The 24430-nt window shown below is 40.4% G+C and overlaps 1 protein-coding gene and 1 non-coding gene across 2 annotated transcripts in view; both read right to left on the bottom strand.

The window, feature by feature from the left end:
• The window catches only part of LOC142140816 (high affinity choline transporter 1-like), a 60594-nt gene that overhangs the window by 8467 nt on the left and 27697 nt on the right, over positions 1 to 24430 (bottom strand). The window contains exons 3-6 of the mRNA XM_075198736.1: positions 5420 to 5575; positions 4307 to 4455; positions 2675 to 2818; positions 1423 to 1576 (exon numbers count right to left, since the gene is read on the bottom strand). Of these exons, the coding sequence (XP_075054837.1) occupies positions 1423 to 1576; positions 2675 to 2818; positions 4307 to 4455; positions 5420 to 5575 (603 nt within the window). The remainder of the gene's footprint in view (positions 1 to 1422; positions 1577 to 2674; positions 2819 to 4306; positions 4456 to 5419; positions 5576 to 24430) is intronic.
• Positions 7668 to 7739, bottom strand: LOC142141858 (small nucleolar RNA SNORD50). The gene has a single exon (XR_012688893.1). It is a non-coding gene; the product is annotated as a small nucleolar RNA SNORD50 (small nucleolar RNA).

Raw genomic sequence — 24430 nt, 5'->3', positions numbered from 1 at the left:
GAGGAGGCCCATCTTCAAAAGCCTATTTTTTTATAGTGGGCTTCAGGTACATGAGAGGTCTTTGGCTCGGCCTTTCACACACAAAGTGGATTTTAGAAAGCTGTTATATATGTGTCTTAACGAGTTAGCAAACAAATAACAAATGTATTTCCAACAGTTACAGATGCAAATGTTTCTGTGAATAGTTCATTAAAATATTGTTTATCTACATACAAAATTAATACATTTTATTTTCTTCCTTAAAATTACTTATTTCAACATATTTTATGGATGCGCTAGTCTTAATACAGTTTACACTTCTCTAAAATAAAAATTATTTCATCTACTGATTAACTCACTAAAATGATTTGTTCATGATGAAAAAATAACACATTTTTAACATAACATATTTAGGGAATAATTCTGCATAAATAACTCTTTGTTTATAATGTTTTAGAATACTAAAGAAAGAGATGTTTTTTCTAAATGCCGGTGAGAGTGAGTCTGTCCATGAAATGATAGGGGTTAATAATCGAAGAATAATAGGATTTCATTCAAATTAAAATAAAATTGTTTAAAACAAGCTCAATTCAGGTGCCACTATCTAAAAATACATACTACTATCAGCTCCCTTTCTTACCCATTTTCTTAACCGTACAATATATATTTATTCAATGTGGGGGTGTGATAAGCTTAATAACTTATGGGGGGTTGTTTTTCTTATACAGCTGTAGTGTAATTGTCAGCAACAATCTCATTCCCAACAGTATTGTTAACTCTGCTATAAAAAATCTTAATAAAATCATGGCCAAGTCTGAAGGACAGTTTCCTGGGTCATTTTCAATATATATATATATATAATATATATTAAACTAATTTCAATCCAATTGTTTCATACATTTACACTGTTGTATACTACTACTACTAGTGAAGCCATATTAAACAGAAATTTTTTACTTGTAAATTTATACCATGTACAACTTGCTTGCAGGGCCAGGTCCCTGCAGGGGTACAATATGGCATCACTGGGTCCCATGGCAAAATTTGGCCCAATCCACCCTCCAGAGGACCCCGCCATGCTCTTCTGAGTATGGGTTATGTGGTACTTGTGCAATGATGCCCCAATTGGGGGGCCCAGAGGGCTGGACCTGATTTGCTGGGTCCTGCTCACCTCCGGGACCCGTAAAAGCCACACCCCCTGTAGTGACAGTAATCCCACCACTGGACCCATGGCCTTTCGGGAATACATACAGCGATGCAGTAGGGTGACAATATTATCAAATCAAACTATAGGCTATCAGGAAGCAAAAGGCTTGTTCCATATTTACCAAGACTTAGTAATCCATAATGTCTATGAAACATTTTGTTGTAAAAAAAATATTCATTCTGCCAAATAATCGTCCAATTTTTCCATTGATGCTTTAATTGGTTTTGTTATGTTACCTGTGGAGGCTGCAGCTGCCCCGATGAGAATGGACGGAACACCCATGATGGCACAGAGAATCCCGGAGAGATAGGAAGTCTTCATTGCTTGCTTGGAGGATGACGAGGCAAGAACTCTCTGGAAATAAGTTTGCCAGGCAATGCCCCCCAGACTCTGCAATGATAAAATGTACCAATAAGGCAAGAATTTCCAGATACAAATGTTGTCTTTTCATTGATGTCGACCCATCAACTACGCATAGTGCAGGCTGCCATTGTATGGTCTGAACCAATCATCACATTATCAATGACTGAGGCAAAAACTTCCTAGTGAGCCGATAGGCTGAATTCTCATGAATATAGGTTCAGCCTAGAAAATGGCTGCCGCCACTGTGTATAGATAACATGTCCTCTTTAAGAGAAAAAGCAGGTTGCCATATTTTCCTGGTAATCGTTTCATTGAGGGTCTGGGAAAATGTTCTGTTTTCTAGATCTGAGATTTTAATATAGGTAATCACACAGACAATAATTACATGAATTTTATTCAAAAGGTATTTCCACAAATTATCTTTCCATGGGCTGGAGAGAGGGGCAAGAGGACCATTGACCCCTGGGTAGGTCCGCCACCATTACTGAATGGGTTACTGAACTCATATGAGCTAGGCCTAACTAGACCTATCCCAGCAATGCCTGTACTCCCTGCACTGAGAGTGACGGGGGGAGTTGATACAAAGTACCCTGACCTGTGCCTGCCTTGGGGACTCAATAATGGCAGATTATAATAGGGGTTGACAGGGTGGCAGCTTTTTTTCCTTGGGCAATCTCCTGATTGCATCTTATGATTGGTCCTCCTGCTCAGACTACCCCCCTTTCACAGTGTCACACAGCCCCGGTTTTAAGGCGAGGCTGCGAGAGGAACCGAGAGAGCCTCAGGGAAACGAACTGCATAGAACAGCCCCCTGGGCTCTGGCTTAGTCAAGGAGGAGGCTAGTAAGTTGGTAGTGCAACTTTAAATAGCATAAACACTTTATCATCGGCTTAGTTTCAAATTAATTTCCATCATGTATTTATTTTGCACATTTAGGATGCTGCTGGAGCCGAGACCATGGAAAGCTAAGGAAAGTATTGAGTGGCAAAGACAAAAGAGGCGTAGGGTGGCCTAAAATATAAAAATTGGCATTAGTGTTAAATAAGTTTTATAACGTGCTAGGACCGTCTGTACTGTAGGTCATTTACTTTACCGTGAGATCTGATACAGAGCAAAGAAACTCACCATGTAGGCAAAATCATCCAACCATCTTGCAATGTACTTTGACTGTATATTACCAAGCCAGGGTCCTTGGAACACTTCGTGCACTGCTGTGTAAGCAATGTTTTCAGATGCAGAATTTAGAAGAGCAAATGGTACACAAATCCACTACGTTTAAAATAAGACAAATGATTAGTATTCATTTAATATTTAATGAACTTTAAAAAAAACATCAAGGAGATTAGCTTCCTCTATCATTTCCTCTCTTCCACTTAACTACTTTCACTTCATTACTTTCAGTACAGGGCTCGTATTAAGAGCTAACACCAGGCTAGTCATTGTCAGTGAATATACCCTAAATTAATATCTGTGCAGACTACATGGCCATAACCCTTCCTCAATGATCTTTACTGTGGAAAATAATTTGTAAAGAAAGAAATGGTAAAAAAAATAATTTAAAAATGAAAAATAAAAAAGTTAAAATAAAACAATTCAAATCCTTACCAACAGATATGCCTAGATGCCTTATTAGTGAATACAACTCCATACCTGCCAACATTCTTGATTGGACAATTTCAACTCAAGCCACGCCCATTTGGGAAGTAGGACTAGGTATGCAACCAAAGGCATGTGTAGCACGTTTCATTTGTTAATCCCTATTATCAGTCGGTTGAGACCCCTTCATCGCCATCATCATTTTTCATTAACCCCTCCCTTCCCCTTAACCTCATAATATAACTCACACCACCAGAGGTGGAACTAGAGACCTGTTGGCCCCAGTGCAAGGAAGCAGGGAGGAGGGAACAGGGGCCCACAACTCGCTAGTTCCCCGTGCAGCGGGTCCCATTATCTCCATGGGCCGCACCTACTGCACCAATGGTAATTCCACCACTGCACACAACCACCCTCCCCCTCACTCGCACTGGCCATTGTGATACTCAAGGGTGAGTGAGTTTAAATTTAGAGCTCCAGAATTCTGGGCCATGTGCACAGCATTCCGAGGGGTCAACTAGATGCCAGTATCAGCGGTCAAGACAGATGGCTCAATATAGAGCTCTCTGGTCCACAGCTTAGTTTAATTAAACAAAAAGTTAGGAGAGGGGCAAGAGGCCGGTAATACCAGTCACACCCTATGAGCACACCTATCTATACAACCCTGTTACAATGAAGTACATACCTGTCACAAGGAATGTTCACAGGTATGCTGTAGTTATATTCCATTAATAGTGGTCATGACTCTATTTGGCCTACACTCAGTGTTATTTATGACAATGCTGCCTATGAATTCACTTGTGGCATCTGTAAGGCTTGAATGGCGATAACTGCTCTGCAAAATAGATCCTAATCTTGATTGGACAGGGAAACTGAGCCTGACACAATATACGTCTGCATTACTGTAAAATTGTATGTCTTATGTAACTAATAATAAGAAAGTAATAATGAAAACATAATATAAACTAAATATTGTACGAGGGGATAGCGATCAGGTTGGTCACTGCGGTTAGTGTTACATTTGGGTGGTGGGGTGTCTGTAAAGCATGGAAGTCTTGTGCAAGATGGGGGGTGTGTTATGCAGTGGGGCTGAGGGGTGTTTGTGCGGGTCTGGGCAATTTAGGGTTGAAATTTAATCACTTTCCAAAGCAGCGTTTTACTCACCAGACTAACGATCATGAAGAGCAGTTGGATGACATCTGTGTAAGCGACTGAATAGAGACCACCTAGTAAAGTATACAGAATAACTGTACAAGCGGATATAATAATAGACAACAAGCCTTTGACATCCAGGATAACACTGACAGTGGCTCCTGCAAAAACAAATACAAATGATTGTTAAATACTACAGATCAAACATATTTCTCATTCATATTTAGACGCTGGAGAACTATTTGTGTATTACATATGTTTCAGCCTATATTGAATTACAAGTCCCAGCATGCTATTTAAATCATACTTGCCAACTCTCCCGGAATGTCCGGGAGACTCCCGAAATGCGGGCCGGTCTCATGGACTCCCGGGAGAGCTGGCAAATATCCCGCATCCTGCTACTGGCACCCCAAAATGACGCGATTCACGGTGAATCGCTGCATTTTGGCCCCGCCCCCTGCAACAAAACGGCATTTGCGCCACGGGGCGGGGCCAAAGTTACTCATTTGTTTTGCTTTACTTTCCTTAATGAATCAGGCCCACAGTATGTTTGTTCAAAAACAAGCATAAATCAGCTCTGAGTACTCCCGAACTCAACAAGGATTGGATCAAAAGATACGTGCGCTGATGAATTCATATGTAGGTCTGCTGTGCTCGAATACACAGGACCCTGTAGGATACGCCCAATATCTATATAGATTATTCATTTGCAAAAAAGAGCATAGAAAAAAAACAGAGCACAGAGTGATTTTGCGTACAAAACGCTCAACATCGGCATATGATTGATGAATCAGGCCCTTAAAGTGCATGGAATTGTGACGCAGATTATACATACAAGCTGGCTCAGAGATAATACTACCACTTCGGGACAAATGGTGAAGACAGCTGGGTAAACTAATGAAGATTAGTGTCTGGTTGCTATGGTTTACACCTATGCAACTTAGTCCTCACCACGCTACCTGTGGTAAAATACAGGGTTATCATTCCAGAACAGTGTGTGCTCATAATCTGTATTACATTTTTAACATTCTCTATGGTACACTGCCCTCTGAAATCTGCATCATTTGGGCAAAGTTGCTTTTTCCATGTATTTATTTCCAGAATTGGGTGATATGTAGGACTCACCTAAAGAGGCCAGAATGGACGCAAACCAAAAAATGTCACCCAGCAATGGTGGGATAAACAGGAAACTTCCCATCATGCCCCCAAAGGCTTCCTGCAGAGGGTCCATCATCGTCACATAGTTTTTAGACCTCATTGGCTTAACAAAGAACAGTGCACCTGGAAGACAACAATGATGTTTATACAAGGACACAAACACTTTAATAAAACAAATTATTCATGCACAAAGACACAGCCAAACACATTTTGTATTATACTGTGTGGTATACTAAGTGACTTCAGTTATTATATAGTACTAAACATTGCTGTAACCAAGGATCCAGAACCCTTAGTTTTTCTGTCTGCATTTATTTTGCCTGCCTGATATATGTACGCCCTGTTCCCCCCACTCTCTGGCACTGCAGAGCACTGTGTTGCCTTATAAATCAATGATAATAATAATAATAATAATAATAATAATAATAATAATAATAATAATATATTAATTACTCATCAAGGAACCTTATCTGCCAAAGCCTATCCGACAAGCAGAGAAGCTCAAAGCAATGAACATCCGCTTGGATTCTCATACACGGTGCACGGATCTTGCCTGGTTGATTGCATCCCATGGACAACTCTTACTGACCACCTCATTCAGAGCAGGTAAGTACATTTTAGATATATGGGAAGCCCTCTGCAACATGGGGTGTCATCTGCAGTGTGGGTCTGTGCATTATGGGGACCAACATGTTCAATAAGGAAGAGAGTGCAGTATAGGGGTCTTATCAATGCTGATGCGTCACAGCGGTATCATGGAGTCTATGCAATCCAAGGTTCTAAACTAGGGACTGTGTACCTTGGAGAGCACACATGCAAAATTATGTGGTCTGCTTTGTTGGAGTATCTGTGCAGAATGTGTACATATGAGGTCTGTGTACAATGTGTGTAGGGACGAGGGCCGGATTAACCTGAGGTCTAACTGGGCTATAGCCCAGGGGCTTCGGGCATCCAGGGGGCCCTTGATAGAGCTCAATAAGTTATCACCATCAGTGCATATTTGCACTTGCCCTATAGGAGATGCAGTTCATACGCCTCCTAACAGGTGTATATGTTTCTCCAGGTCTGCGTGAGCCGCCTTTGTATAAACACACCTTTACTGTATTCGGCCAAAGTTTATACGCCCCTCCCCTCCCCTGTCCCACTTTTCCGGTCGAAGCAGGCGTAAGTGTCAGATACACGCATGTGTGCATAAGTGTGCACCCACTTTCTGGGCATGCACAGAGTGTTTTTATGCAATATACGCCACACAAACTGGTTTATGTCCCCCTCTGCATCAGCCCCAGTGACTGCAATTCCACCAGGAATCAAAATGATGTAGTGGACCCCCTTGGACAGAAGGTACACCAGCGGTTGGACCACGATGGCTTTACTACTATAGCTGGGAGTAAAAAGGATTTTATTCACTATATATACTGTCTGTATCCGTCAACAAATTATCCATGTAAATCAACACACAAATGGAATACACATGCCCCATGGCTTCATTGCAGTTAGTTCACATTTACACTTGCATAGTCAAACTGCAGCATACATGTGAATAATCGCAATGCAGTTTGTGTATTATATGTGCTTGGATTTACTTGGTTGAAACTAGGGGTGTGCACCGGCCACTTTTCGGGTTTTGGGTTTTGGGTTTTGGGTTCTGATTAGCTTGAGGTTTTGGGTTCTGATTTGTTTTGCCAAAACACCCCCCGAAAGGTTTTGGTTCTGATTTTGGGTTCTGATTTTTTTTTTAAAAAAAGCATAAAAAGTGCTAAAATCCATATTTTTTATTTTTTTTTCACTCCTACACTATTATTAACCTCAATAACATTCATTTCCACTCATTTCCAGTCTATTCTGAACACCTCACACCTCACAATATTGTTTTTAGGCCAAAAGGTTGCACCAAGGTAGCTGGATGACTAAGCTAAGCGACACAAGTGGGCGGCACAAACACGTGTCCCAACACGTGGCAGGATCAGTGGACTTAAACAGCAGTACCACTGGACTTATACGGCAGGATCAGTGCCTTGCTTGCAGTCTCCTAGGTAACGCAAATAATCTGTACAAATATGCACACAGGGGCATGGCCAGTAAAATATGGAACACATACTTTATGGATAAACAATGTCACTACACTTCATGCCGAGAAGCTAACCAAATAGTTTTCTCCATACAAGATACTCCCAACTATTCACTGAAATACCTAGCTTTTATCACCACGTAAATTAACTCAGCAGTCAGATCCATAATAAAGTGTGTCATCACACAAGTCAGATTCGGGATAGACTCATCACAGTTCAGGTAAATTTAAGTTTGACCACCTTTATGTTCATCAATATAAAAGATTTGAAAAGGTGTTTTTTTCTGCATCCTACTGAAAATCAAGCTACAGAGTATCTGTTTATAGAAGCTTCAAATCCTAGATTACAGCCCAGTGCAAGTCTCCTAGGACCCCATTTACCTCATGAATGCAGTATACGCTAAAACTGAGATTGTCTGGCTCAAAAAGGGCCAAAGCCACAAATAAGTTGTCAAGAAGTTGCACTGTAATGTGCAGCACACGCAAACACCCACCAGCTCCATCCATTCACAATACACCCACCAGCTCCATCCACTCACAATACACCCACCAGCTCCATCCACTCACAATACACCCACCAGCTCCATCCACTCACAATACACCCACCAGCTCCATCCACTCACAATACACCCACCAGCTCCATCCAATCACTTATAATTATATTATAATTATAGCTGGAGAGGTTCCTCAGGACTCAGAGTTCTGTCTTTTAAATGGAACAAGGGTCACTATTTCTAAATAAAAGAAGCTGTCTTATTGTCTCTTATTATAGGATTATAGGTACATTGGGGTTTTATAGTACATTCTCTAATAAGTGTCCCGTCATCTGCAATACTTCATTAATTGCTTTTTATTGCAATAAAAATCGCTAGACTGACAGAAACAAATTAGCACACACAAGATCTGGATCTGCATTTCTGGATTTGCACAGCAAAATCATAAAAAGACAATATAATGCAAACCTAATCATTGAAGGGGCTTTTAGACATTTTAATACATGTCCCTAGTATTATTTTAATATACCAGGTTTCTTAATAGAACCCACCATAGATCATGTCTATGAGTTACAGGTCCAAATAAAATGAAAATGTATCAATTCAAATTTATAGCTGGTTATCGCACACAACCATCATCACCCACATTCTATAGTAGTATATGATTTCCTCCCCCTGCCGAAACGTCATTCCTGCGCCATTACATCTACATAGTTATTTCTCGTACATCAGGAAGCGGGGAATTTATGCTATCCGTGTTTCGCGAGGTCCGACGCGAGACTTGGACGTCAGAGCCTCGTTTTCAGTTCTTTTGGCCGCCGGAAATACCCGAACAGTGCTCGGATCCCGTCGGATCCGCACTGTTCGGGTGGGCTCGGATTAGCGCAATCCGAGCCCTCTCATCTCTAATTGAAACCCCACATCTCAAGAAGTATTGTCACAAAGTAAAAAGACTCTTGTAACCACCAGATGGCGATGCAGATCCTTTGCATTTTAACTGTGTTCAAATTCATATGTATTATACTTGTTTACTAGGGAATCCCAGCGGTAACGGCCTTAATTTAAACTGAAATATAAATTACTTTATTATCAGAACTTTTTTATACACTACATTACATGTATAAATGTTAACAATGGAGTATAATGAATAAATAACTGTAATATAAATCATTATATTAAAGAAACTAACTAATTTCTTTATACACTACATTATATGTATAAGTTCTTTTATCAAAGTTACATTGCTGGGCATTTAATATTGATAATGCAGAGTTGTAACTGAGGATATTATGGAGATAATGTGTAGGTAATTTGAGGGTATTTTTCATAAACAGTTCTGCTAAATATGGTGGAACAATCACATCGGGAGACAAAACCTTTCCATTGTGACAGCAGTCTGGAAAATGTCTGTTAATCTCCTCTTTCAAAAAGTGTAGCGCACAGTAGTATTTTGGTGAATACATCATGTCCAATACAAGCGGCATAATATTCTTGACTGTAAGCGCTTTCTGGGTGCCCTGTAAGAGTTCCACCAAATTGACGTTCTCGAAAGCAACCGCTTGGCATGTTTTTTGTAAACAAAGCGAGGATAAGTGAATAATGAAATAACACATCAGTCCGTGATTGAGGTCCCCACAAGACACACTGAATATGTGGCTGCAAATAACTGTCGCAGTTTCCAGACAACCCAGCAGGTCACATGTTCCAGGTCACCCAGCAGGGCTGCAAATAACTGTCACAGTTTCCAGACCACCCAGCAGGTCACATGTTCCAGGTCATCCAGCAGTTGCAAAGGAAGAGTTCACTAACTGTCATAGTTTCCAGAGCAACCGGTAGGTGCACAGGTGTATTGGCAACTAACATTTTCCAGAGGACAATGTTAATGCACAGTTGTAAATGGTGGATGGATATTTTGCAAAATAATGCCGAAACAACGCTACCAATTACAATGTCAATATTTTTCTGCAAATCTACAGACCAAGACCTTTAATTTGGTATATGCCTGCTCAGACAATGGCATAATAGAAATAAGTCACTCATAAAAGTCGTACTTATGCTATTAATATATAGATATTACAAGTATCTTATCTGTCTAAAAATATGATGCTATTTTTTTTTTTCAAAGTAAGGGTATAGTGGACCTATAAAATGCATGTGTCTATGTCTGTCCCCTTTCAACTATGTCTTTTACATTTAGAATCCCCTCTCTGAAAGCTTATATTTGTCTCTGCTGTGGAAAGATTATCTGAATAATAAAGTATGTGTAAATAATTATATTTACTTAAGAACGACCCACTTCATGTGGGTAACATGCTCTTAGCCCGGAAGGGGCGGGATTTATTATATCTGTATCACATTGCATCCCAGATAGACTTCCGGCGCTTCTCCCTGAGCCATCCATCCCAAAAAACAACATCTAGTAGATGAGTAACTGCTCGGATAAAATACGCCATGAGCTCTGAAAATCAGGACCCCCCCTAGTTCCAGATAAAATCATCAAAGTAAAGTGCACTGTGACACCCTTAGCTGAACCTTTTGAAGTGCAACTTTGTCCCATGTAGTAGGGACTCTGTATTAGGAATAGAGATGCTCAGGCTCGGTTCCCTGAGAACCGAACACACCCGAATATAGCAGATCCAAGTACCGCGTGTCACGGATCAATGAAGAAATACAGCTAAGGAGCCATTGATAAGGTGAAAAAACAACAATGTTTAGTGCTGGAGAGTATGAACAGGTGATCAAATAATGAGATTGCAGAAATTACCAGATGTACAGCAGTTGCAGGTAAATGGGAGGTGAGGAAAGATTCCAGGCAGCATGAATCCAGGAGGAAGTGACCACAGAATATACTATCAGGATATGACAACAATAACCAGCAATGACTGCTGGGAGAGACAGGTTTAAGAAGGGACACACCCAGGTGCAAGAAATAATTACAGGGCAGTTTAACCCCTGATACAACCAAGTAAGGCACAATAGCAGCACTTCTGGTGATCAGAGGTACTGCTGCAACATATAACATGAAACACAATAATACAGTCCAAAACTCCAGGAGACAGGAGCTGCCAATACAAGCAGCAAGCTGGAAGCAGATCGTTACACCGCGCCGAGCAGGCTCAGTACTTTTGCGCATCCTCGGAATTGAAAACGAGGCAAAACTTCATTGTTACTCCTTCGGATGTTGGAGGTTTGGATTCTATAAGTACCGCCCTCCACGGCGATCCAGCGCCATTTCAGAGAGGGACACAGAAGGGGTAGCACAGTTCTTGGCAGTCTCTAGTACAATTGGGCAGCGTCAAAGGTAGAATTGAAAGAGGAGGGTAGCAGTGTTCTTCAAAGTCTCCAGTGACATTCAGGAGAGCTCCATTGCTAATTGCACCACCTTTTTTTCTGCCACTGCTGTGTGGAAATGTTTCCTAGATGTGCTAGGACCTGCCATGTGTTTGTGTCTCTGTCGCTTACCATATAGCAAGGTCGCTGCAGTCTTTGATTGAAAGTGTATGAAAATAATATTGTGACCTGTGATGTGGTCAAAATTAACTGCAAATGACTTGAAAATAGTGTTATTGAGCTTAATAATAATGTAGGGGGGGGGGGGAAGCAAAAATATGTGATTTTAGCAAAAAAAAAATAGGGATTTTATAAAGAAATTATGATCCAAAACCAAAACCAAAACAAGCAAAGGCGGTTTTTCCAAAACCAAAACATGAAGTTAATCCAAATCCAAAACCAAAACCAGAACACGGGGATCAGTGAACATCTCTAATTATGAACTAACAGCTGTTATTAAAATTCCAGCACTGGGCATGGTCCACAATAATTCACCTACCAGAGTGGTCTCAATCTGAGGGTTTGGGGGAAGCACTTTACATTCATAGAGATCCAATTCTGTTGGGCCCTACAACTATATAAGCAGCTGGCTATAACAGCAACATATATTAATGTAATAATGCTCATGACTCACGTAGACTGAGGCTATTTATGCTTACCACGCAGACCTCCAGGTTCTCACCAAGACCTGGAAATCACTTTTGTGATCTTTCTACGTCAATAAGCAAAAATGTTCCCAAAGGCAAGAAAGGAGACATAGTCTCACCCTAGTATTTCACATGCTGAGAAAAGCAATTTATGCAAAATAATGCATCTCCGCCTCAAGCATTAGTGAAAGAGATGGAACCCGATAATGCTCCAGCCATGCAGAGAGATATCTTCACCCACTTTTTTTATATTTTAAATCAAGTATTTTTTTTATTAACTTTAGAAACTACAAACACACTAAATAACATCTATGTCTAATCTACCACTACAAATAAAATCTACAAAAAGCTAGAGCTATCTCTGGGAATTGAGATATACTTATTTAATAATATATATATATATATATACATATATATATATATATATATATATATACATATATACATATATATATATATACACACACAAGGGTCAAAAATTATCCGCACTCTGGCTGTAGAATGTATTTTAATCAACTTTCAGAAAAGACAAATACATTATTTTTCAATATAATCTTCCAGCTTTTCAATACACTTTGTCCATATGTCATCAAGCTTTCGTATTCCTTCATTAGAAAATGTTTTAGGCTGAGTCGTGAGCTACGAATGCAACACTGTCTCCACCTCTGCATCCGATGTGAATCTTTGTCCTCTTAGGGCTTCTTTCAGGGGACCAAATAGGTGATAGTTCGATGGGGGCAAGATCAGGATTATATGGAGGATGCTTTAACACCTTAAAACAAAGTTTTTGGAGAGGACGTGCATTGTCATGCAATAACACAACACCCCTGGATAGCAGGGCCCTCTTTTCCATTGGGCACGATGGGCAGCTGCCCAGGGGCCCCATGGGCAAAGGGGCCCAATAGGCACGGCTCTTAATGAGAATAAATAATACTGCAAAAGAAAAATACCTGCAAAAAAAACCTTCAAGGGTCACTGAGCAAGTACATCTATCTATCTCTATCTCTATATATCTATATCTATATCTGTATACATCTATATATCTATATCTATATCTAGGGGCCTCGGTGCACTGCTTTGCCCGGGGGCCCCATAATGGTGTTAAGATGGCCCTGCTGGATAGCACTCCTCTGCCTTTTGTTTGAATTTTAGGCTTCAGCTCTTCAGTGATCATCTCACTGTAACTAGCACTGTTGATTGTTCAACCTGTTTCCTGATAATGTTCCAATACTGGCCCTTGAGAATTCCATAAAACTGTAAGCATCAATTTCCCAGCTGATGGTTGACTTTTGAACTTTTTCTTGGTTGGGGATTGAGGATGTTTCCATTCCATACTGTGCCGTTTAATCTCAGGCTAATCCATGTCTCATCGCCAGTAATGATTCTTTTTAAAAAAAAACTTTCATCTTCACTATAGAAGATTGGTCTAAGTTCTGTTTGCAGATGTCCACACGCTTCTGTTTGTGCTCTTCCGTGAGTTGTTTCTGCACTCATCTCGCACAAATTTTTTTCAAAACCAAAGTCTGTCATGGATTATTGCAAAGGCAGAGCCGTGGCTGATTTACAAATGATTTACAACATAGGGGCACATTTATCATTCATCGGCAAAAATGAGAAATAGTTATCAATCCTTATCGCATGGATAAGGATTGAACTATTTCTCAAATTTATTAAAAACGGATCACAGAAAAAGCAGTTCCGAAAACTGCTGTTTCTGTGATAAAAAATATCACACTTACCCCGCCTCTTCGGGACGCGCTGTCAGGATCTCCTCTAGGTGTTCTTCGTTCCTCTTCATTCTTTAATTGCACATGTGCAGTTCAAAGAACTGCACATGCGCACAAAGATCCCCGCTTTGTCTCTGCAACTATCGTTGCAGAGACAGAGCTGTGAGTGACAGGGAGGGATCATGTGATCCCTCCACACATGCGCTGTCCAGCTCTGCTCTTCGGAGCAGAGCTGACAGCATTGGATTTGTTCAATTATGATAATGTACGCCAGCTTCACTCGTCTATACAACAGAATCAGTTCACTCTGCATTCTCAATGTTTGTGGACCAGAATCCGGCTCCCTCTTCGTAGCTGACACTTGTGCGACCTTCTTTGAACTTCTCTATACAAGCCTTAGAGGAAACCCCTGAATACAGTGCATTGAAAATAGGGATGTGCACCGGCGACTTTTGAGGTCTCGTGTTTTGTGTTTTGTATCCGGATTTTCGTTATTTTTGGGGTTCGGATTTGTCTCGCAAAACACTTGACGAAAGGTCTCGGTTCGGATTTAAGGTTTTGGATTCGGATTTTTTTTGAAAAAAACATAAAAAGTTTAAAAATCAAGTTTTTGGGCTTATTTTCACTCCTACGCTATTATTAACCTCAATAACATTCAATAACAAGCATTTCCACTAATTTACAGTGTATTCTGAACACCTCACAATATAGTTATTAGTCCAAAACGTTGCAACGAGGTATCTTTCTGGACTGCGTAGAGGAGTGGGTCACCACAATATATATTAAAAACCCTGAACTTTTATGAATCGCACCAATAAATGTACCTGGACTGCGTAGAGGAGTGGGTCACCACAATATATTAAAAACCCTGAACTTTTATGAATCGCACCAATAAATGTACCTGGACTGCGTAGAGGAGTGGGTCACCACAATATATATTAAAAACCCTGAACTTTTATGATTCGCACCAATAAATGTACCTGGACTGCGTAGAGGAGTGGGTCACCACAATATATATTAAAAACCCTGAACTTTTATGATTCGCACCAATAAATGTACCTGGACTGCGTAGAGGAGTGGGCACTGGGCACCACAATAAAATATATAAAAAACCTTCAACAGGTCTGCATTACACTACACATACGGCTGCTCCTCCATCCTCTCCATCATATACATGTTGGAGTTTTAGCGTGTGACAACCTCTTGTTTTTGATAATGTCAGTGCATTTTGAATATTTTTCAATTTGCCCCACACCACTGAATGTACTTTATCTATGATACGCATCTATCTATCTTGACTGCGTAGTGTGGTGGCCCCGGTACACAATTTGGTACCGAGGCCACAATATAATTAAAAAACCCTCCACGTGTCAGAATTCCACCAAAAAAGGGTATGGACTGCGTAGTGTGGTGGCCCCGATACACAATTTGGTACCGAGGCCACAATATATTTAAAAAATTGGGCATCAACTGTCACCGTTGTTTAATATCTGATACACCTAAATATGGACTGCACAGTGGAGTGGCCCCGGTAGTAAATTTGGTGCCGGGGCCACAATAAAATAAATACACCCTCAACTGGTCTGAATTCCACCAAACAAGTATCTGGACTGCGTAGTGGGGTGGCCCCGGTACCCAATTTGATACCGGGGTCACAATACCTCCTCCAAACATGGTACAGACAATTCGTCATTGAGATCCCATCAAGTATGTTAAAGACAGACAGGGTCGAAGTGTTATTGGTTGACTTTGTAAACCAAAAAACTGTCCCTGTTGCACATAGTCGTGCAATGAAGACTGACTTTTTCATTTAAAGGCACCATCTTTCAAGTGTAGTGTTTGTAAGTCTAAGTCATATTATACTTTTGGTAAAATTGGTTTATTTTGTTCCTCTTTATGGTAACTACTAATAGAATTAAAGTATTAAATAGAAGCGGCAGTTCCTCTTTATGGGAATTAGTAATAGAATTAAAGTATTAAATAGAATTAAAGTATTAAATAGAGTGGTATAGAGTTGTAGTGTGGTATAGATAGAGTGGTCCCCACAATATAATAATAAAACCCTCAACTGGTCTGAATTCCACCAAACAAGTATCTGGACTGCGTAGTGGGGTGGCCCCGGTACCCATTTTGATACCGGGGCCACAATAAAATAAATACACCCTCAACTGGTCTGAATTCCACCAAACAAGTATCTGGACTGCGTAGTGGGGTGGCCCCGGTACCCATTTTGATACCGGGGCCACAATAAAATAAATACACCCTCAACTGGTCTGAATTCCACCAAACAAGTATCTGGACTGCGTAGTGGGGTGGCCCCGATACCCAATTTGATACCGGGGCCACATTACCTCCTCCAATTTCCAAGTGTAGTGTTTATAACATCTTAACACTACACTAATTCTAGCACGTCAAAACCTCTTGTTTTAAATAATGACAGGGCATTTAACTTTTGATTTAATTTATTGAATTTGTTGGCATTTTCTTTTACTTTTTGAACATGGCAAACGACTGTTGAATGGTCACATAATGCCAAAAAAAAAGTTGCAAGATGGAATTGTCCTTGGGCCCTCCCACCCACCCTTATGTTGTTGAAATAGGACATGCACACTTTAACAAACCAATCATTTCAGCGACAGGGCCTACCAAACAACTGTGGCAGAAATTATTGGTTTGTTTGGGCCCCCACACCAATAAAACAATTCATCTCTCCCTGTACAAACTAAACAGGCTCTACTGAAGAAAGATGTCATCCTCATCCTCAACCTCTGATTCCTCTCCCCCTACAGTGTGTACTTCCTCATCCTCACACATTATCAATTCGTCCCCGCTGGACTCCACAACCACAGTCCCTCTGTACTGTCTGGAGGGCAGTGCTGTACTTCATTGAGGAATTGATTATTCATTTTTATAAACATCATTTTTTCAACGTTGTGAGGAAGCAACCTCCTTCGCCGCTCACTGACCAGGTTCCCCGCTGCACTAAAAACTCTTTCCGAGTACACACTGGAGGGGGGACAACTCAGTTAAAAAATAGAGCCAGTTTGTACAGGGGCTTCCAAACTGCCTTTTGGAGTTCTACCACGTCACTACCTCTAGTTAATTTAGATTGCAAGGCTTGTAAATATAAATACTTTGAAGATAAAAAAAAGCAGGCTGCACAGACTGTGGAGCTAGAAAGTGAAATTAAATGGACCACGTTACTTTGGTGGCTATCTATGCCCCGCCCTACACTTGTAGTTGAATATAAATAAAGCAGCCTGCATAGACTGTAGAACTAGCAATTCAAATATACAAAGAAATGGACAAAGGCAGTTTGGTATCTGTCTGCATCAGATCCCCTCTCCACTAGGAGTAAAACAGAAAACTTTTCAGCCGTTATATAATCTAGAATATAAATAGAAATTGAGAAATGCAATTTGGTATCTGTCTGCATCATAATCATCAACATCCTCCTCAGCGCCAGCTACATCAATATCCTCCTCCCAGAGTACAACATTCACACCTTCATTAGCCAAATCTGTAACTGGACTGTGGGTGATCCTTCCAGCATATGCAGAGGGCGTGCTGCAAATGCTGGATGGAGTCACCTCTTCCCGTACAGTGATGGGAAGGTCAGGGTTCACAACCAACAACACCCTTGGACTCGCCTTGGGGATTTGTGATGTCATCTGTTTAGAAGGCAGAGTTCTTTGCTGTTTTGTTGTTGTTGCTGACAGCATAACTCTCTTAAATTTTTTGTAGGGGGGGGGAGGAGGGCTTAGATCCTTGGGTGAAGCTGGAGCACTAGTCATGAACACGGGCCAGGGCCTAAGCCGTTCCTTGCCACTACGTGTCGTAATTGGCATATTGCCAACTTTACGTTTCTCCTCAGATGATTTTAAGTTTCTTTTTTTGCTGTTTTTTGAGAACTTGGGCTTTTTGGATTTTACATGCCCTGTACTAGGAGATTGGGCATCGTGCTTGCTAGACGACGTTGATGGCATTTCATCGTCTATGTCATGACTAGTGGCAGCGGCTTCAGCATTAGGAGGAAGTGGGTCTTGATCTTTCCCTACTTTATCCTCCAAATTTTTGGTCTCCATTATATGTAGCACAAGATACTGCAGAATGTGTGAACTTGGTAATATTGCAGTACCAATGGACTTATACTGCTGGATTGGTTTTACAAATTTGGTTATAATTATATTTATTTTTTTTAATTTTTTATTTTTTATTTTTTTTTACTTTTTTTTTATTTTTTAAAAACTTGGGAATAATGGGGAAATAACTATGCCCTTAGAAGCACAGAGCACAGGACACAGCACCACTGGACTGAACAGGACACGGCACAGGACCCAGCAGCACTACGGAACTCAGCAGGACAGAGCACAGGACACAGCACCAATGGACTGATACTGCAGAATGTGTGAACTTTGTAATATTGCAGTACCAATGGACTTATACTGCTGGATTGGTTTTGCAAATTTGGTTATAATTATATATTTTTTTTTTAATTTTTAATTTTTTATTTTTTTTTACTTTTTTTTTATTTTTTAAAAACTTGGGAATAATGGGGAAATAACTATGCCCTTAGAAGCACAGAGCACAGGACACAGCACCACTGGACTGAACAGGACACAGCACAGGACCCAGCAGCACCACTGACCTCAGAAGGACAGAGCACAGCACACAGCACCACTGGACTGATACTGCAGAACACAGCACAGCACAGCACAGCACAGCACAGCACAGCACAGCACAGAACTAAACAGCACAGCACAGAACTAAACAGCACAGCACGAGATCTACCAGGACAGAGGACCACCTAACACACCCTCCCTCTACCCTGATCAACGCCCGAGTGAAGATGGCGGCGACTAGCGGGGAATTTATAGGATCCGAGTATCGCGAGATCCGACAACGGGATTATGAGTCAGAGCCTCAGTTTCAGATTTGAATTTGGCGCCAATACCCGGATCTGTCTCGGATCCGACTCGGATCGGCAACGTTCGGGTGGGCTCGGATTTCATAAATCCGAGTGCGCTCATCCCTAATTGAAAATAAACAATATACACTGAACAGATATATACATTCATGAAAGTGAGTAAATAATAAATAACATGGTTAGAAACTACAACTCGGGATGACTGAGGAGCCAATACACAGATAAGCTGTTATATTATTTATATATGGTACGCACACCACCTTATCACTATACTGCACAGTCTTTTACATTGATTTATGCTGATCTAATACTGAATCAGTCTATATATACATCCTGTGCATTGGTTATATGAACTACCTGCGGTGTCCTAAATTAACACTGACTAGCTCAACACCCTATGGATTGTCCTGCGGTGTCTTACACAGTCATTGACTAGTTATATACCCCCTGGACTGTAATTTGCTTATTGCTTTTTTATGTCTGTCATCTATGTATTTAAGATGTACACCTGAAGGCATCGTCCTTCTGTGTTTGTTTTGATATTTTATATATATATATATATATATATATATATATACACATACAGTATATACTAGTCTAATTTAAGACAATTACTGTTAATATATTTTCTGTGCGTATGCTTTATTTTTGCTAAGCAAATCTGTAATAATGAGACATGTTTGTTAGTAAAGGATTTGATAAAGGAGTTATTGCATGGAATGCAGGTTGATGAGGTAATGCAGTAAGAGGTTTAATATTATGTAATTGTCAGAAAATATCATTGTTTAGGAGTAATAAGGTCAATTAGGATAATTAAGAACATTAGCGGTTGTACATTCAGATGTGAATTCGGAGCAAAGACGTACAATTGCTCTAAAATCACTCAAAATATCTAAACAAAACAAAAAAAAACAAACACAAATACTCTTACATGCAATTTACATCTGGTAAGTGAGCTACTATCATATGCACATCAGAACATATTCGTCAGATACGCATGGATTTGAGTACGGGTCGTACATACACACAAGTGCCATGCGTTTTTTAAAAGCACACGTTGTGTGCTAATGCATTTAGATTTGAATCAGGCCCATAGTGAGGTACAATCAATCAACAAAAGTTGTGAGTTATCCCCATACATACAGAATATTGGTGTATACACTCTACAATACTTCTTTACAAACTACATGACTCAAATTTTAGTTAAAATAGTTTTTAATGTCTTGCAACATTGACTAACGTATACAATACAATGTTTATGCTTATTTTCTTAGCAAACTTGTAAAAATAATAAAAAAAATACTTTATATAAAAAAAAAAAGTTGTGAAGTAAAAATTGACAAATACAAATTATGAGAAAAAAATCTACCTATACAAGTAGTTAGGTAAAAACTAACCAATAAAAATCACAAGGTAAAAACCCACCAATACAAGTAGAGAGGTAAAAACTAACCAACACAAACTGTAAAGTAAAAATTACCCATTCAAAATTGTGAGGTAAACACCCACCAATACAAGTAGTGCGTTAATCATTACCCGTTACAAACACAAGGCAACAATCCACCAATACAAGTAGAGAGGTAAAAACTAACCAACACAAACTGTAAAGTAAAAATTACCCAAACAAAATTGTGAGGTAAACATCCATCAATACAAGTAGTGAGGTAATCATTACCCAATACAAACACAAGGTAAAAACTAGGGGTGTGCACCGGCCACTTTTAGTGTTTTGGGTTTTGGGTTCTGATTAGCTTGAGGTTTTGGGTTCTGATTTGTTTTGCCAATACACCTGATGAAAGGTTTTGGTTCTGATTTAGGGTTTTGGGTTCTGATTTATTTTTAAAAAAAGCATAAAAAGTGATAAAATCCAGTCCTGTTTTTTTTTTTTTCACTCCTACGCTATTATTAACCTCAATAACATTCAATAACAATCATTTCCACTAATTTCCAGTCTATTCAAAACACCTCACACCTCACAATATTGTTTTTAGTCCAAAACGTTGCACTGAGATAGCTGGATGTCTAAGCTAAGCGACACAAGTGAGCGGCACAAACACGTGGCCCATCGTAGGTGGCTGTGTAGGCTTGAATGGCCTTTTTCTGCTACTCCATCCTCTGCAGCATATAGAGGGTGGAGTTCAAGCACGTCACTACCTCTTGTTTTTGTTGATGGCAGGGCATGTTCATGCTTTTTTGATGTAGCAGGAACAGTGAACGTAATTTAATTACTTTAATATCTGATACTAAGCTTTCTGGACTGTGTAGTGGAGTACCCAATTTGGTATCAGGGCCACAATACCTCCTCCAACTTGTCTGAATTCCACTGCACAGATGGCTGCTCCTACATCCTCTGCAGCATATAGAGGGTGGAGTTCAAGCGCGTCACTACCTCTTGTTTTCGTTGATGACAGGGCATTTTCATTCTTTTTTTATTTGGCAGGAACAGTGAATGTAGTTTAATATCTGATACAAAGCTTTCTGAACTGCATAGTGGAGTGGCCCCGGTACCCAATTTGGTACCGGACCACAATACCTCCTCCAACTTATCTGAAATCCACTGCACAGATGGCTGCTCCTACATCCTCTGGACAGAGCACTGGACTGATGCACCACTGGACTCAGCAAGGACTGATGCACCACTGGACTCAGCAAGGACAGAGCACTGGACTGATGCACCACTGGACTCAGCAAGGACAGAGCACTGGACTGATGCACCACTGGACTCAGCAAGGACAGAGCACTGGACACAAGGACAGAGCACCACTACCCTACACACCCTCCCTCTTCCCTGATGTCAGGCGAAATGAAGTTGGCGGCCGCAAGGTGAGTATTTATGACATCCGAGCCTCGCTAGATCCGACGCGAGACTTGGATGTCATAGCCTCGGTTTCGATTAGTTTTGCGCCCGGAAGTTCCCGAACAGTGCTCGGATCCCGTCGGATCCGCACTGTTCGGGTGGGCTCGGATTAGCGGAATCCGAGCCCGTTCATCCTTAGTAAAAACTAGAGATGGTCACTGACCCCCGTGTTTTGGTTTTGGATTCGGTTTTGGATCTGGATTACCGTCGTGTTTTGGTTTTGGTTTTGGTTTTGCAAAACCGCCATTGCGTGTTTTGGTTTTGGTTTTGGTTTTGTTTGGTTTTGTTTTGCTATTTTTTTGGAAAATCCATGTTTTTGGGCCTAAATTAACCCAATTTAGTGCTCCAACTGTTTTAGAGACAAGTAATCTAATTGTTGAGGTAATAAATCATCCAAAAAAACAGTTTAATTCTTCGTTGGTAGGCCTATTCTACACACAAAACAGATTGTCTTCCTCTCCATCTATGCATATTGGCAATGCAGCCATCGTCTTTGGATGTATATTACACCCTACACTTATAGTTAAATATGTAAAGAAATAGAAAAAGCCAGTTTGGTTTCTGTCTCTCTAGGCCCCCCTCCACTTGTATAAAATACCAAAAAATTCAGCCATTATAGACTGTACAATATTAATTGACATGGAGAAAGCCAGTTTGGTTTCTGACTCTCTAGGCCTCCCTCCACTTGTATAAAATACCAAAAAATTCAGCCATTATAGACTGTACAATATTAATTGACATGGAGAAAGCCAGTTTGGTTTCTGTCTCTCTAGGCCCCCCTCCACTTGTATAAAATACTAATAAATTCAGCCGTTATATACAGTATAATATAAATTGAAATGGACAAAGTCAGTTTGGTATCTGTCTGTATCAGATCCTCTCTCCACTAGGAGTAAAATAGAAAACTATTCAGCCGTTATATAATCTAGAATATAAATAGAAATTGAGAAAGGCAATTTGGTATCTGTCTGCATCATAATCATCAACATCCTCATTAGCGCCCTCGTCGCCTACACAAATCTCCCCCTCATCCTCTTCTAATTCCAAAGTGGCATCCTCAATTTGGGTATCACCGGCTACACTCGGGCTATTAAGGCACACATCAGCAGAATGCTCACGATTAGACATCCCACTGTTGGATGGACTCTCCACAGGGATTGTTGTCATTTGTGAATCAGAGCAAATATTCTCCTGTAATGCCTCACTGTTATCTTGCAGCTCGGCTTTGACGCGTAACAGTAGTTGTGCACCAATTGTAGGCTGGGTAACTTTTTGGGATCTGCCACTAATAGCCAAAGGTAAAGGCCTCATTCTCTCTTTGCCACTGCATGTGTAGAATGGCATGCTTGCAATTTTTTTTTTATCGTCACTTAACTTTTGCTCAGTTACACTTCTTTTTCGCTTCACGACAGTAAATTTTTTTTGGGTTTTTGTTTCTTGCACTAATTTGAAAACACTCTGTTGTTTGACATCGCCTTGGCCAGATGACGTACTGGGAACACTAACATCAGGACTGGTGACAGAACCTGGTTGCTCATTCAGATCATATGTGGACTGCTTTGAATCCATTCTGAGCGCAAACCACTGGGGAGTGCTAAAAATTATTTAGTAGATACTGCTGACAGATATGACTTTTGACAGCCAGAAATATTAATGCACAATTAGGGAGGACACCCCAAAAACACTGAGGAGTGCTAAAAATTATTGAGTAGATACTGCTGACAGATATGACTTTTGACAGCCAGAAATATTAATGCACAATTAGGGAGGACACCCCAAAAACACTGAGGAGTGCTAAAAATTATTGAGTAGATACTGCTGACAGATATGACTTTTGACAGCCAGAAATATTAATGCACAATTAGGGAGGACACCCCAAAAACACTGAGGAGTGCTAAAAATTATTGAGTAGATACTGCTGACAGATATGACTTTTGACAGCCAGAAATATTAATGCACAATTAGGGAGGACACCCCAAAAACACTGAGGAGTGCTAAAAATTATTGAGTAGATACTGCTGACAGATATGACTTTTGACAGCCAGAAATATTAATGCACAATTAGGGAGGACACCCCAAAAACACTGAGGAGTGCTAAAAATTATTGAGTAGATACTGCTGACAGATATGACTTTTGACAGCCAGAAATATTAATGCACAATTAGGGAGGACACCCCAAAAACACTGAGGAGTGCTAAAAATTATTGAGTAGATACTGCTGACAGATATGACTTTTGACAGCCAGAAATATTAATGCACAATTAGGGAGGACACCCCAAAAACACTGAGGAGTGCTAAAAATTATTGAGTAGATACTGCTGACAGATATGACTTTTGACAGCCAGAAATATTAATGCACAATTAGGGAGGACACCCCAAAAACACTGAGGAGTGCTAAAAATTATTGAGTAGATACTGCTGACAGATATGACTTTTGACAGCCAGAAATATTAATGCACAATTATGGGGGACACCCCAAAAGCGCTGAGTGCCAAATATGAAGAAAAAATAATAAACCTCTATCCTCCTCTCTGCACTAGCGATTTTGGTTAGAGCAATTGCAAGAACAATATGGTATTCTCTGTCCCTGCTCTAATTAGCCTATGACTACACCCTGCTCTCTCCCTCTGTCAAATGGCGATGGATTGCTGTGGAGGCGTGTATTTATAAAGTTGAAGTATCGCGAGAACCGAGTCCCGAGATCCGACGACGTCACAATGACGTTCGGCCTCGATTTGGATTCGGAATGGGCGGGAGAGTACCGAGCTGCTCAGCTCGGTACTCGGATACCCAAAGTTCGGGTGGGTTCGGTTCTCGGAGAACCGGACCCGCCCATCTCTAGTAAAAACCCACCAATACCAGTAGTGAGGTAAACATTACCCAATACAAAACATTACCAACACAAATCGTGAGGTAAACACCCACCAA

Source organism: Mixophyes fleayi, chromosome 2 (genome assembly GCF_038048845.1).
Source record: "Mixophyes fleayi isolate aMixFle1 chromosome 2, aMixFle1.hap1, whole genome shotgun sequence".
NCBI lineage: Eukaryota > Metazoa > Chordata > Amphibia > Anura > Limnodynastidae > Mixophyes > Mixophyes fleayi.
Note: the sequence above shows the minus strand (reverse complement) of the source record. Positions and strands in the feature narration are given on the sequence as shown.